At 42.8% G+C, this 16,103-nt stretch overlaps 1 protein-coding gene across 6 annotated transcripts in view; it reads right to left on the reverse strand.

Annotated features, from left to right (window-relative positions):
• LOC120937451 overlaps window positions 1-16,103 on the reverse strand; it is a 499,763-nt gene that overhangs the window by 182,457 nt on the left and 301,203 nt on the right. For all 6 annotated transcript variants that reach the window (XM_040350703.1, XM_040350702.1, XM_040350704.1 and 3 more), the window contains one exon: window positions 8,908-9,369. In XM_040350703.1, the coding sequence (XP_040206637.1) occupies window positions 8,908-9,369 (462 nt within the window). The remainder of the gene's footprint in view (window positions 1-8,907; window positions 9,370-16,103) is intronic.

Raw genomic sequence — 16,103 nt, forward strand, 5'->3', positions numbered from 1 at the left:
TATATATATATATACACATATATATATATATATATATATATATATATATATATATATATATATATATATATGGTACCGCTGTACCATATTGGTGTGTGTGTATATATATATATATATATATATATATATATATATATATATATACACACATTTTTTTTTAACTTTTTAATACTGTACTGTACTGTATGTATATATATATATATATATATATATATATATATATTAATACTGTACTGTATTAAACACTGTACTGATACTTATATATACACATATTTTTTTATATACTGTACCGCTGTACCCTATTTCTATGTGGTGCATAGTGTTATAGACAGGTACACATGGGGCTGTAGAGAGGTATGTAGTGTCATAGTAGAGAGGTATATAGAGTTATGGACAGGTACACATGGTGTCACAGAGAGGAAGATATACTGTCAGAGTGACCAAGAATATTTAACTTTTTTGCAGAATCCCAAAATGAGTGGGGCAAAGAAAAGAAAGGTAGACAGTGAATGCAGAGTGTTTAATAAGGAATGGATAGCAAAATATTTTTTTACTGAAGTCCGATCAATGGCTGTATGCCAGGAAACTGTTGCGGTTTTCAAAGAATATAATATCAGCCTTCATTTTGCCACAAAGCATGCTAACTAGCAGTCGCCCCAAGAACGGGGGTCTACAGCTCGGAGGTTGATGGCTAAATTACAGGCTCAGCGAAATGTATTTCACAGACAAACTGCGATTCAAGAGTCAAGTACCAAAGCAAGTTTTATGCTCTCATTCAAATTAGCAAAAGCTAGTAAACCCCTCTCTGAAGGAGAGTTTTTGAAAGAATGCATGATAGAGACCGCAGGTCTTTTGTGTCCAGAGAGCAAAGACAAGTTTGAAAAACTCAGTTTATCACGCAGGACAGTGACTCGTCGTGTGGAACTGATTGATGAAGACATAACAAACAAGTTAAATAATATTGCAGAGTCCTTTAAATTATATTCGCTAGCACTGGACGAAAGTACATACATAAAAGACACAGCTCAGCTCTTAATTTTTATCCGAGGGATTAGCGACAGTTTTAAAATAACAGGAGTTTTTGGCCATGGAGCCACTTAAAGGAAAAACACGGGGAGAAGATTTGTATGACCGGGTGTCTGCTGTCATCGAGAGTATGAAGCTACCTTGGGGTAAACTTGCTAATGTTACTACGGATGGATCTCCAAATTTAACTGGAAAAAATGTGGGATTGCTGAAAAGAATTCAGGATAAAGTGAAAGAGGAAAACCCTGAGCAAGAAGTTATTTTTCTCCACTGCATTATACACCAAGAATCTTTGTGTAAATCTGTATTACAGCTTAGTCATGTTGTGAATCCAGTTATAAAGCTTGTTAACTGCATACGAGCAAAGGGACTTCAGCACCGTCAGTTCGTTGCATTTCTGGAGGAAACCGACGCAGACCACCAAGACTTGCTTTACCACTCTCGCGTCCGCTGGTTGAGTTTGGGCAAAGTGTTTAAACGAGTGTGGGATCTTAAAGAAGCGATTGATACATTTTTGGAGTTAAAGGGGAAATCTGATGATTTTCCAGAGCTGAGCGACAAGAATTGGCTGTGTGACTTTGCGTTTGCTGTTGACATTTTTTCTCACATGAATGAGCTCAACGTCAAGCTACAGGGAAAAGACCTGTATGTGCACGACATGTATAGTCATGTAAATGCCTTCAAAGCCAAGTTGACTTTTTTTTCTAGGCAAATTTCAAAGAAAAACTTCTCATTTTCCCACACTAGCCACACAGGAAAAGGCCATCCAAAATGTGAATACATATAGCAAATCACTGAATGACCTGCATGAAGAATTCAGCCGTCGGTTTTCAGATTTTGAAAAAATTGAAAAGTCACTTCAGCTGGTGGCCTGTCCCTTGTCACAAGACCCAGAAACAGCACCACAAGAAGTGCAATTGGAACTAATCGATCTTCAATCTGATGCAGTCTTAAAGGAGAACTTCCACACTCTTCCACTAAAAGCGTTCTATGCCTCACTTAAAGATGACTGTTTTCCAAACCTCCGGGGGATGGCACAGAAGATTCTGGCCTTGTTTGGCTCGACCTACGTGTGTGAGCAGACGTTCAGCGTCATGAACATCAATAAATCCCGTCACAGATCCCAGTTAACTGACCAACACCTCAGATCTATTCTGCATATTGCAACAACAAAGCTAACTCCTGACTTTGATGCCTTAACAAAAAAGGGAGACCAACAACACTGTTCCCACTGAAATTGAAGGTACTATTTTATGAAAGAAATACGTTGCATAAAAGTTTTGTAAAATAACTATTTTTATGCTTTTCTACCTTAAATAAATCTAAACATTTAATGTTACAAATTTAAATGTAATTTATATTAATTCACACATACACACCGTCCATCTACTCTTGGTCCGGCCCCCGGGTCCAATGTATAAACCAATTGCGGCCCTCTAGTCAAAAAGTTTGCCCACCTCTGCACTAAACCCTGCTTTTAGCAATGATCAATGGCAAATGCTCAATTAGCACACACAACCAAGAAACTTCCTACAAACCTCTGACAAATTGGTACAATACACCATCTAAAATTCATGGCTTCAGATTTATGTTGGGGATGCAAGGGGGCAAAAGGAAACGCATACCATATATGGTGGAATTACGAACCGATACGTTCATTTTGGCAAAAGGTTTGTGACATTAAACACATTACAGATACTTCAATTCCACCAATTGCAGCTTGCTGCCTATTAAACATTTCCAATGGCCGAATGAAAAAATATAGGCGATCATTGACTATATTTCTAATTACAGCTACAAAAGCCCTAATTCCCAGATATTGGAAAACCACAAAAAACACCCACTATTAAAGAATGGCTCTTTGGGGGCGTGGCCGAGATGGCGGACTGAGCAGACGTGTGCTCTGAGCTCTGCTGGAGAAGAATCCGGAATTGTTATCTGTACCCGGGTAAAACCTCACTTCTGATGGCCCAATTACCCCTGAATGTCTTCTAAAAACTTTCGGGGGGGCAGAACCCAGGGGAAGAAGCTGAGGTTCCCCCAGGGGGTGGAGGTTGCAACGAGCCCAGTGTCCAGCCTGCTGCCACCGCCAGTGCGCCTTCACAATATGGCGTTGCAGACAGACGAGGATGGGACTGAATCTTCCCCGCCAGGCATCCCAGAGGTGATGGCGGCCATTACTACCTGTCAAACCACTGTTGCGACCTGCCAAACTGCCCTCACCTCCAAAATAGAGGCTGTTCAACTGGACGTAGGGCTGCTGTGGCAGGACATTGACAAGATCCGCTCCAGGGTGACGGTGTTTGAGCAGGAGAGATGTGGGAGATGTGGAGGACTCTGTGGCAGACCACACATTTTCTATCCGGGCCCTGCAGACCAAAGTGCGGGCTCTCGAATATCGTGCGGCTTGCCGAAGGGAGTGGAGGGCCGTGACCCGACGGTCTTCACCGAGGAGCTGCTGCGCTCCCTCCTGCCTGTGGCGCAGGTCTCTCCATATTTCACCGTGGAGAGGGCCCACCGGGAGCCGCTGCGGTTGTTGAACTGTGCCTACTGACTGTTTTTTGGAAATGTATCTTTCTGCGGCCTTTAGTGCCGCAGTGATGGCGGTGTGCTAGCCGGGCACCACGTCTCCCGGTTGAGATAACTGTTCTAGAACACGTTTTGGGACACGTGCTGCCCACTGTTCAGGGGGGCACGGGGTGGGGGGGGTGGGATGGCCGTTGCCGTCTGCTTTAAGTTGGTTCGGTTTGTTATTTATATTATTAGGTATTTGGTTGGTCTATGCTGTTTTTTATGCTCACACATTTCGGGTGTACTTGTAACTCGGATGTCGTGCCTTCCCTGCACCGTGGATTGCAGGCTGTGGTGGAATGCGGGACACTCTACATGGGAAGGGGGGTTATGGATGCTGTGGTGGCTGCTTACCCTGCTTTTATCATTGTTTTATTTTTTTGGTTATGGCTAATTTTACAGTACTGTCCTGAAATGTACAAGGACTTAACTCTGCTATTAAGCGGTCGCTGGTGTTTAACCCCCAGATCTGTATCCTGCAGGAGACCCACCTGGTGGGGGCGCGGATTCTGGGCCTGAAGAGGGCCTGGGTCGGTGCCCACTACTATGCTTCCTACTCCTCATATGCAAGAGGGGTGGGAATCCTGGTACATAAGTCTCTTCCCTTTCAGCTGTTGGCGGTGAGGACAGACCCGGGGGGGGGGGGGGAGAATTGTCATGCTGCATGCCATGATTTCCGGTATTCCATATGTCATTGCGGGGTTGTATCTGCCTCCCCCGGTGGATGTCACCTGCCTACACAATTTAATGCATGATGCTACACAGTATGGGGCGGACAGGGTATTGCTTGTGGGGGAATTTAACTTGGTGAGATCTGCGGAGGTTGAAGCAGCAGGCCCCTGCCCCCTCCGGCCTGTCTCACTAGGCGGACGCATTCCACCTGACGGATCATTGGTGTCACTTCCACCCCTCGGAGGCCCAATTTATCTGTCTCTTGACCACCTACCGGACATTGTCTCGTATAGACCTGGCATTTGCCTCACCTGCCCTGTTACAGGAGGTGGTTACAGGAGGTGTCTACTGAGATCCTTTCCCGTGGTATTTCGGACCATGCTCCAATTATGGTGGGGATCGGGCAGCTCCGGTGTGTGGTCCAGGGTTATGGCATTTATCCAGTTACTGGATAATGGACCCAGAGATCCAAGCACATCTCCCTGAAGCTATCTATAATTTTTGGTTGACTAACAATGGCTCTTCTGGGCCCCTGGTGCTGTGGGATGCTTTTAAATCATGGTTAAGGGGGGGAATGCATTTCTAAGATAACGGCAAGGGAATTTGGGCAGTCATTTAGTCAGTTGGAGGATCGGACTAAAGAGAAAGAGCGGGAATATGTCCTAGTCCAGAACCAAACCACCTACGAGGCCTGGCAACATACATTTGCGGGACTTGTCTCTGCTTAGGATTGACCTTACCAAGAAATCACTGCTAGATAAGGTGCAGAGAGTGTTCGAATATGGGGACAAAAATGGTAAACTGTTAGCCACTGTTAGATAACAGAGGTACTAGTGTCATAGCTTCGCTAGACGCATTTGACTCCGTGGAGTGGGGGTATTTGTGGGAAGTCCTTAAATGTTTTGGTATAGGTTTTAAATTCCTGCACTGGCTAGGCATGCTCTACAAGTCGCCCAAGGCCAGGCTTCATACAAATGGCACCCTATCTGAGATTTTTGTCCTCCGGAGGGGCACCCGGCAGGGTTGTCCTCTGTTACCTAGCCTGTTCGCCCTGGCTCTTGAGCCATTGGCGATACGGATCCGGGAGTCCTCCGCTGTTGGGAGTCTCAGGCTTGGCCCTTTGGAGGAGTAGATTTTGTTATATGCAGACAACGCTTTTCTATACTTGCAGGACGCCGGGCTCTCTTTACAAGCTGCCCTGGAGTTGTTCGACGAGCTTGGGCACTTTTCTGGGGTCAGGATTAATTGGATGAAGTCCGTAGTGTTTCTGTTGGATCCTCAGGCCCGAGGGGCAGTGTCACAGACCCTGCTACTCTGGGTGGAGGAATTCAAATACCTGGGTATTGTGGTGTCGAGAGACCTCCAGGCCTTCCGGCATCTCAATCTACAACCCATAGTGTTGAGACTCAAGGACCAGTGCTCTAGATGGCAGGATTTGCCTCTTAATCTTCTTGGCCGTATTAATGTGCTAAAAATGCTCTACCTGCCTAAATTTAATTATATATTCTGTAATTGCCCGGTTTGGCTTCCGGCCTCCTTTTTTAAGGAGCTAGATAGCTGTATGAGCGCTTTTCTTTGGAGGGGCGCTAATCCTAGACTGGCCAGGGCGACCTTGCAGCTTCCTGTGAGCTGTGGGGGTCTTGCATCACCTAACCTGAAAGTGTACTTTTGGGCAGCCATGTTGGTCACTGTGCGCTGGTGGTTCGAGCAATCCAGGTCCAACGCAGCCACATGTTTGGAAGCTGCCATTTTGGGTTCCCTTCGGGAGCTGGGGAATCTAGTGTATAGGGACGCCGCGGCATACCCCTCACTCCCGGCCCCTACCAGAGTGACCCTAAGGGTGTGGGGGGTGGATAGGAAACGGTTCCTCCACGATCACCACTACTCTCCCTTTTGTCTGTTATGGGGAAACCCTGCACTTCCACACTTTTGGATGTTACCTCACCCACATCTGTAGGCACGTTTTGGGATCAAAGTACTTCAGGACATTATGCCCCTTCTGTCCTTACTGACATCCCTAGCTTGGACAGGGAGGCCTGGGAAGAATGCTTCGAGACTGGTTCTAGACTAATAATTTCTTCTAGGGACAAGTTAATACACACAAAATGTATACACCGAGTCTACTACACGCTGAGCAGGCTGCATAAGATCTACCCACAGAGATCCCAGGAATGTCCCAGATGCCGTTCCGGTAGCAGCTAGAGAGAAGAAAGAAATACAATACGAAGGAAAACAATTAATTTTGTTTCAAGACCTATTTAAACGTGCTTTGGACTTAAGCGCATTGAAGAAGAGCATTGAAACCCTGATTGGATTTACTAGTAGTGAACAATATTCAATATAGATGGAAATTTCCATTTCATCTTCAGGCTCAAAAGGGAGGGAATGGTGGCGACATTCAGGGATCTGGCGGACCTCCCCTGATTTTTGGGGGCCCTTCAGCTCCCTGGTGTGGAACTCCCAAATTGGCCTAGAACAAATGCAGCAATTTTTAATAGGCAGAGGAGAAGGAAATAATGAAATTTAGCAGGTATGGAGGGGGGAGGGGGATGGTATGGGGTAAGATTGCAACATGGGGCAGTGAATTTAATTAACAAAAGAGAATATTGCTTACACAATTCCTATAAGAAACACTATACTCAAAGTAATGACTCATCACATACTATAAAATTGAGAAAAAAAATAAAATATACACACATATATAAAATATACACACATATATAAAATATACACACATAGACACAGAGGCTGGTCACCTGTCAGTCGGTACCTGAAAACTATCCAGACGCAATTCTACCAAGGAGGATCATCTCTGTAATCACAAACACAGGGAGGGCCTGTGGCAGAGGCTTTTCCCCGAGTCCATTTCAGGAGGGTCTGTGGCAGAGACTTTTCCTTCAAGTTCGAGCGATACCCTGGCTGCCAGGTCAGTGAGAGTGGGCTTGTCCAGGTACGCTATACCCACTCTGGCTGGAGTGGCGAAGAATACAAAGCATTGTTGGGAGCAGGACTGTTTCCCTATTGTTGCGCCCGAGTCTGCTACTTCTCCTTTTACTTCATCTCTACTCTTCATCACAAGCTTTAATGTTTTTACCCGGCTGGGTAATAAAGAGCACAGAAAAAAACACCTGTCGTGGACATTCTGTTACTGCTATATGCCCCCTAGGATGGCGGAAGAGCCACGAGGTAATGTGCCACCTAAAACAAACCAGCAGCTCCTTCGGGGGTAGTGCTACATAGGTCCCAAAAGTTTTGTGATTATCTGTGAACAATTTTACTGCACTTTCAACAGATGTCCACAAAAAATGCACCTAACATGTCTTCAGAAGCATGTTTTATATCAACACTGTTCTATGTTTTAGCAGAAAAGAGAAGAGGAGGAATGAGGAATCAACCAGAAATCTTATAGCATAAGCCGTCTTACTTTTGATCTTTAACCCACCAATTGCAGCAAAGCTGATCAATCTCTTCTGGAGTATGAATGTGGAGGAGTGTTTATAATGTAAAGCAGTGAGAATACAAAGTATATACAGCTCACTGATACAGAGGTCTAATGAGAAAGAACCACTTCTAGTAAAAATACAATAACACATGAAACAGCTTTTAGCACTCAAATATTCAACGCGCAAATGCAAGATGACAGTCATTTCTGTGCTGTTGATGGTTTCAGCAAAGAAAGACTGTAGTGCAATGCAGCTGGGACAGAGGCACAAATAAGAGTAGAATGGGAGTAAAGCAAAAATAATTGGGTCCAGCGAGGACACAAAAGTTAAAAGAATGTCAGAAAGGCCACAGGAAACAGTAATCAGTATCAAACATACTAGAGCAGCAGCTGAGCAAGAAAAAGAGTGGAGGCTAGAAAAAAGGTTAAGGCTGGGTTCACACTGATACTATACTACTGTCATCCTACTTTGCTCCTACAGTTGTCCTACATCCATCCGACTTGAATGAACAGGATACTACTTTGACCAATGTAAAACAATCCCAGTGTGACATAAAAAATCTTTACTGCTGCTGTAATAACCATGTCAGATGTCACAAGTCAGATGGTTAGGACAAGGATCCTACTTTGATCCGACTTCAATGATATTCAATGGCTGAAGTCGACCAAAGTAGTGCAGGAACCTTTTTCAAAGTCAGACCGACTTGTGTCGGACCAGTTAAGATGGCTTTCATAAAGGAACCATTGATTTTCGCCATGTGACATGAGCTCCCAATGTCGGAGCATTTGTCGTACCAGTGTGAACTCCGCCTAATGGAGAAAGGGACAAAGGTGGGTCGAGAGGAGAAAATAATGTGGAAAATAGGAGGCTCTGGGTGGAGGTCATCGAGAATACAGGAAAACGGTCAATAAAATGGCAACATTACATGGCTGATTCATTTACCATTGTTGGCACGAAACTTGAAGCCCAAGCACATAATAGTGGTTTCAACTGCTTCACTATGCAGTTTTGCAAGGGATGTGCAACTCAAAAAAATAAATAATTACAATTTACTTTTTAGGTAAATAGTACTATATATGTATTTCAGCTTGTATCTACCGGTTTGCATGGAGTTCTGTTTAGTCCTGTGTGTGAATTCTACAAAACAAGTCCATATAAACAGTAAAATATCAAATGAAAGAATAGAGTTTTATACCTGGGACAAGTTTGCACCTTCCCCAGTGCTTTCCAAGCTGTCATCTGTGTTATCTTCCTCCTGTTGCACCTCATAGGTGTCAGGAAAGCGGGACATAGATGGAGTTGGCACATCCTGGTCAATAGTAAATTTCAGAAGATCAAAATACCACAGTCGTGGTATATAGATTTCCTCACCCGAAGCACCTGCATTTACTGAAGCCTCCACTTTCTTTAACTCTTTCTTGAACACGGTTCGTAAATTTGCAATCTTATTTTTAACAAGTTCTAGGGTTGCTGTAGGGCACACCGACTTGCATAGACTGAGCAGTTTGTCATATGCCTCTGCTTTTTTTTGTCGATTGGAATAATCCGATGATTTTACTCTCCACAAGCAAGGTAAAGATCGATACATTTCAATGAACTCTATCAAAAAATCTGGGTTCATCAGACATTCTGTCGACATTTTCCGCTCTCCAATCACCTACGTAAAAAAAAAAAAAAATTAAAAGGAGCTGCACTGACCTTAATTGAAGACAGGATTTTTTTGTACTCCTTGTAAAATTCTTTACTCTGCGTTCACTGAAGGAAACAGTGAAGATCTTTAAATCTTGACCATTGGGTAACATAGTAACACCTTCAGGTGTAGGACACCAGACACAAAAATAAAAAGACTATGGTCGAGTTGCTGGTGCTGGTGGCTAAACTCCCCATCTGCTATAGGCAACTCAGTCACAAAACAGTATATGGATTAACAACTAGTAACAGACATAAATAGAGTGCAGGGCTGGTGCAAGGATTTTTGACACCCTAGGCGAAACCTAATTTTGCCGCCGCCCCCCCTCCCATTTTGCCATGTCTCCTATTTCTTCAGCCACTTGTGCCTCTGGAACCGGCCAGAAGACAAATAGTGTCAATACAGCACCCCTTTACAATATAGTGACTGCATTACATCACAGAACTCTTTGCATCCAAGTCACCCAATTTAATCACAGCCCTCTTTACATCAATGCCCTCTTTCCCCTTTCACATCATAACCCCCCTCCTTAAAGCGGAGGTTCACCCTGAATCCTATCAAATATTCAAACGCACTATCTTGGTGTGTATAGTAACAAATCGCTATCCATTTTTTCAAATAACAATCAAATACCTTGTATATACAAAGTCTAGCAGTGGCTTTCTGTTTTCCCTTCCTGTATACCAGTCTCCTTCACAGCTGCCCCCCCTGTATACCAGTCTCCTCCACAGCTGCCCCCCCCCTGTATACCAGTCTCCTCCACAGCTGCCTCCCTGTATACCAGTCTCCTCCACAGCTGCCCCCCCTGTATACCATACGAACATATTCGCCAGCACACCGCGGATCATACAAAACGTCCAAAAGTTTAATGCAGTGAAAACATCACAAGGATTGCAACGTTTCGAGGCCGCGCAGGACCTCTTCGTCAGGCAAGTGATACAAAATCAGTGCAACATCATTAAATATATAAAGAACAGCCACCAATAAGAACATGTGGAAAATCACATAAAACACACCCTCCCCTCCTACTCCTCCTCCTCTCTCTCCATGTGACATAGTACAGCGTCAGCAATAAAAAAACGAGTGGATCCAATAACACTTACCCATGAAGAGTCAGTGCATCAACAATAGCACTCGTCCATGTGGGCTCCATGTGGATGCGGTGGTGTGCGGTATTATAAAATAAACCCCACCATAACAAAATAATTCCCGATTGTCCCTGCTGTGCCATTGTATTGCCACAATGGGGCCGCCTCCATCCAATCACAGCATGCCACGTGTCCCGCGCATGCGCCTGGGACACCGCAGGTGATCGTGAAGGTCGCCAACGTGCGTGCCGCCGTCATCACAGCAACCCGTGACGTACAGGCGCCGCATTCAGCGTCTCAATGGGCATGAGAACACCTGGCAGCAAGGCTTGGAAAGCAAGCTACTGTCCAGGAAGAGGAGAGGAAAATAAAAACAAAAGAAGAACAAAACTAGTGTGGAGCGAGGTTGTCTCGGAAAGAAAAAATGAAAAAAGACAAGCCAAAAAAGAGAAAATAAAAAATAAAAATAAATATATAAAGAAAAAACAGATAAGAAAAAGGGAACAAAAAAATTGCAGAAAAAAAAGGAAGAAAAAGAAAGAAGGAAAGAAAAACAAGAGAAGCAAAATAAGGATAAAAATTTAAGAAAATTAAGAAAATAAGTATGGAAATAAAAAATTTAAAAAAATACAAAAAATAAATCATAAAAAATGTATAAATACAAAAAAAAAGTAATAATGAACAAAAAATTTAAAAATATAAAATGAAAATACACATGTGAAAAATAAAAATAATACAAATAAAAAGTAAACAAAAATAAAACTAAATATTAATAAAATTACAAAAAAACGAAAAAAAAAATATTAAATAAAAATAAAAACGCAAAAGAATTAGAAAAGGAAAAGAAAAATAACAAAAATAGTAATGAAATAAAACAAAAATAAATATAAATAAAAATAAAATATAAAGAAAAAAAAACACATGAAAAGAAAAAGAAAAAAAAGAGAAAAGGGGAAAAAAATATATTGTAGATACCAAGATCAAGACGCTGTCAAGTGCAAAAACGTTGTGCATAGTTATCGCACCAAAAGCTCTGGCTAAGCTCAAAAATGACTAAAATCATCTATGCTAAAAAAAAGGTATAACAGCCAATGCCTATATATTTCAAATTGCTGGGACCTGACAAAAAGCCTAGGTCCCATTAGTCGCCGGCCATGTTGAGTAAAAGTGGCGTAGAGAAAAAAAGGAAAGAAAATAGAAAAAAAAAAGCCCAAGAGAAACGCCACATTCCATTCCCAGTCAGCAAGGAGTGGATGTAGGGACACACGGCGGATGATCGGCAACATCAACCACGCGCGGCTTACATGCGCCACAAGGCAGAGTGGGACAACAGCCACCATTCAACATTCATCTGCCGAATACCCTCATACAACCATACAGGTGCAGTATAGTCCGTGGACTGTGACGGGCCCCCCTCAAAACATAGAGTGAGCCCCAGTCCTACTGAAAACTTCTGAGGCGGTATGTTGGTATGTTGCACTGTTCCCATTAGTTTCCCTTGTTACTACATGATTACGGCATTTTCCGTTGGGAACTGCAACAGATGTGGACTATTGGCGTCCGGACAGTTTTGTGTATTTGTTATATGTTTGTCATTGTCCTTTTTGTGAATTTTGTTACTTGCATACAGTACGTTTTTACTGGCGCACTCTGTCTGTACACTGAGACCCAGGGTCTTGGCTATGCTTGCACCAGTGCTTCGCTGCTATTTTATCTTATTTAGTGACCTATTTATGATATAAACAATTTTTCATCATTTCCATCACATATGAGTGTTGTCCATCTCCACCAATAGTATAAACTCTTATTGGGTATGTTCATCTATTGTTACATGCTGTGTATTTGGATTTTCTTCTGATCCGTCTGAACATTTCTCATATAGTAGTCAAGTCATTGGTCTCCTATCAGACAGAAGGTTTGTCTTTCCCGCTGGTTTATCCAGTACTTACACTGTATGGTAAGGTGTCCAATATATGCAAGGTTATTGCATGTAACGGCACACACCCAAAGATACATCCTCTCCATTACATCACACGGTTCCTGACCATCATCTGATGGCATTTACCTTAGGAGAGGACAAAGACCTGGAAATTAAGGAAGCGTTTGAAAAGGACTCGTCCCAACTCCTAAACAAGGAACGGAAAATCAAAAATGGCTTTAAAAAGCATACAAAATTGCTAACGAAACACCTCAATAGGAAGTGGGACGTTTCCTTTCTTGAGACTTATATACACAACACAAAATAGTCCCTAGAGGGCTCAGGGACAGGACAATACCAGTGGAACATTTACAAAACGAACGATTCCTTCCAAAATGGAAGGAACTCTGCATTAACCATGGGATAGCAGTAATGACCCTGATAGTGGAAGAAGAAAAAAAATACAACTCCCTGAACTATGTGGACAAATCGAGGAAAGTGCTAAGAATTTGGATTTGATGAAGGAGGATGCCGAGTTTAAAAAACAGAATGAGTACCTTTAAAAAAGAGATAGAAAGGGCACAAAAAAGTTTGAAGGCCACAAAACAATCCAAATATAGAAGAGATCTACTGGATTCGAAAAAGATCAGGTCTTTGATCTTACTGTACAACCGGGTAGAAGTGGTTCCTCCAAAAGGGGATTAGATCGCAATCTAGAAACAGGAGAGAAACGTCCCTAAGTGACCAAGTGACGAGGATATTCCACGTACGGTGACTTTTTTGGAAAAAGAGGGGTCGAGGGATTGTGTGGCCCACGCCCCCTCTCAGGAAAACCCACAATCCCAGAAATTCAAACAAAATACAAAACAAAGGGGGAAAAGCCAGAGAGCGGGATGGGGCGGGTACCACACCAGAAGTAAAAAATTACAAACACTGGACCGGCAATCCCTGACCCTGACAATAAAGTCATCAACCTGTCTTCTTTTAATCTTAAGACAAGACATACACAACTTCTACAAAGAGGTATGTCTTTCTCACCAGTAAGCGACATGGAGGAATTCACGGTCTACAAAGACATTGTGTTTCTTCGCAAGGTATTCTTCCGATCTCTGTATCAGAAGGGAGAGACAGAGGAGCCCCCTCTTGATGTGGATGATCAACAGGCATTAGCTATCCTTAACTCTTTATTAGAAGAAAATGAGGGATATGAAACAGAAAATCTCATAACAAAAAGGAAGGCCAACATGATCATCAAATCTAAAAAAATGGCAACTCTTAACAAAAATAAATGGCTCAATATCTTTTTGGAGATGGTCCAAAAAGATCTTGAGGAAATCCCATGCAAAAATAAGAATCATGACAACTTGTCCCAAAGTGAACGTAAGGCCCTAAAAGAACTCAAGGAAGCAAAAAATCTCACCATCAAGAGGAGCGACAAGGGCGGTAATGTCGTCCTCATGAATGATGACGACTACGAGGAAGAGGCTAGACGCCTCCTCGGTGATCGTAACACCTATCAAAAAATAGACAGGGACCCCTTTCCAAGTGTAGTAGGAGAACTAAACCGCAGACTTGACGATGCAATGGAAACTGGCTTACTAACAAAACATGAATTTGAACATCTATCTGTTAACGAATTTAACATCCCCACTTTTTATTGCATACCTAAGGTGCATAAATCCCTTGAAAAACCACCAGGGAGACCCATTGTATCAGCGATACATGGTCCACTGGATAGGATGGGTAGTTACCTGGACCTCTTGCTTAAAGAGATGGTATATGAGCTTAAATCTTATGTGCAAGACACACGACATGTTCTCTACAAGAAAGCTCAGATAACAGTAGAGGGGGAAATATGGTTGATTTGGCATATACGGTAGAATCTCTTTATACGTCCATCCCACATGACTGCGGTATTAGGGCAGTTAAGATGTTCCTGGATAAGCATTATCCACAGTTAGACATCAGAACAAGTTTCTGATAGACTTGCTCCAATTTGCCCTTTCTCTTAAAGGATCACTAAACAAAAACAATTTTTGGGGCTAAATAGCTTGCTTTACCTTATAGCAGTCTTGATTTCAATGTCCTCATTGTCCGTTTTTTGCTTTGAAGCAGCTGTAATCCTTTGCTGAAATCCTCACTTCCTGGTTCTCTGGGCTCCATAGTACATTTCTCATGGGAGCTTCTCACTGTGTCTAAGCTGTGTGTCTAAAACTCCTCAGAACCAATCAGATTAATTAAAAAAAAAACACTGCCTGGATTTGTTTGTTTTTGTTCTGTGTGTCTCTTTACTTCACATAAACAAGAAATCAGTTTAAAAGCGGGAAAGTGAAACTAGAGGCACATTATATGATAGAATTTAATCTATTTTTCATCATTTTTAAAAGGAATCAGTTAACTTTTATGTCTCTATACCCTGTAAACAGTCAATCAGAAAAAAAATTTTTTTTCCTTAGTGGACCCTTGTCATTTTTTCCAATTCTCCTCCCAATTCTATCAACAAATCAAAGGCACCTCAATGGGTTCGGGCCTGGGGCTCTGGCCTATGCATGCCTACACTTGGGACTTTGGAGGATGCATTCCACCTACCACAATACCTCAGCCATGTACATTCATGGCTGAGGTATATAGATGATGTCATATGGAGGGAGACATTGATTCTTTCCATAGCTTTATTAACCAACTGAATGTCAATGATTCGAAACATACATCTAACCTATACAAAGACATCAATTTCCTTCCTTGACCTAAAGATAGGTCTCAAGGACGGAAAAAATTACCACTTGCACTTTTCGCAAAGAAACGGCAGCCAACACCCTGCTACAGGCGGACAGTCATCATCCCCAGTGGCAAAAAAATGGATTCCCATAGGGTCAATTCATGAGAATTAAGCGAAATATGCTCAGAATTATCTACCCTCAACACAGAAGGGCAGGGAACTCTACACGAGATTTTGTGAAAGAGGCTATTCGCATAAAACAGATCAAGCATGCAAAGCTGCAAAGCGGCCCAAGTAGCAGAAGTAGCTACTTCTCATGAATTCAAATGAAACAAGTAACACGGAGAAAGACTCAGGCCCAGTAAGGCTTATAACCCACCTATGGCTCCCAATGGGCAGTGTGAGATAGGCATTGGGAAAGAAACATTGGGGTATCCTAGCGGGTAATAAAACCCTGGCAAGCATTGTAGGAGGCTGCCCAAAAATGGTAGCTCATAGAGCCAAGAACTTGGGTGACATACTTGTTCAATCAGAATTTGTCAGCCCAACCCAATACATCTTGGCTATCAGAATACCCCCGGAGCAAAGGGATGTTCTCATGCTCAAAATGCCAAATCTGTCTCTTCGTGGACAGAACTAAAATGTTTAAAGACGCAAAAGGCCAGCGAGGAATTGAAATTAGGGACCTGATTGTGGTATTTGTCTTGCAGCGATCTACGGGTATCTTCGCCCATTCGTCATGGGCAAAAGCCTCCAGTTCACTGCTTTCTTAAGTCCCCACCAGAGGTTCTCAATCGGATTTAAGTCTGGTGACTGCGATGGCCACTCCAAAATGTTCCAGCCTTTAATCTGCAACCATGCCTCTAGTGGACTTGGAGGTATGCTTGGGATCATTGTCCTGTTGAAAGGTCCAATGTCTCCCAAGCCACAGGTTATGTGACGGACTGCATCACATTGTCATCCAATATCTCCTGGT

The sequence above is a fragment of the Rana temporaria genome, chromosome 4 (assembly GCF_905171775.1).
Source record: "Rana temporaria chromosome 4, aRanTem1.1, whole genome shotgun sequence".
Lineage (NCBI taxonomy): Eukaryota > Metazoa > Chordata > Amphibia > Anura > Ranidae > Rana > Rana temporaria.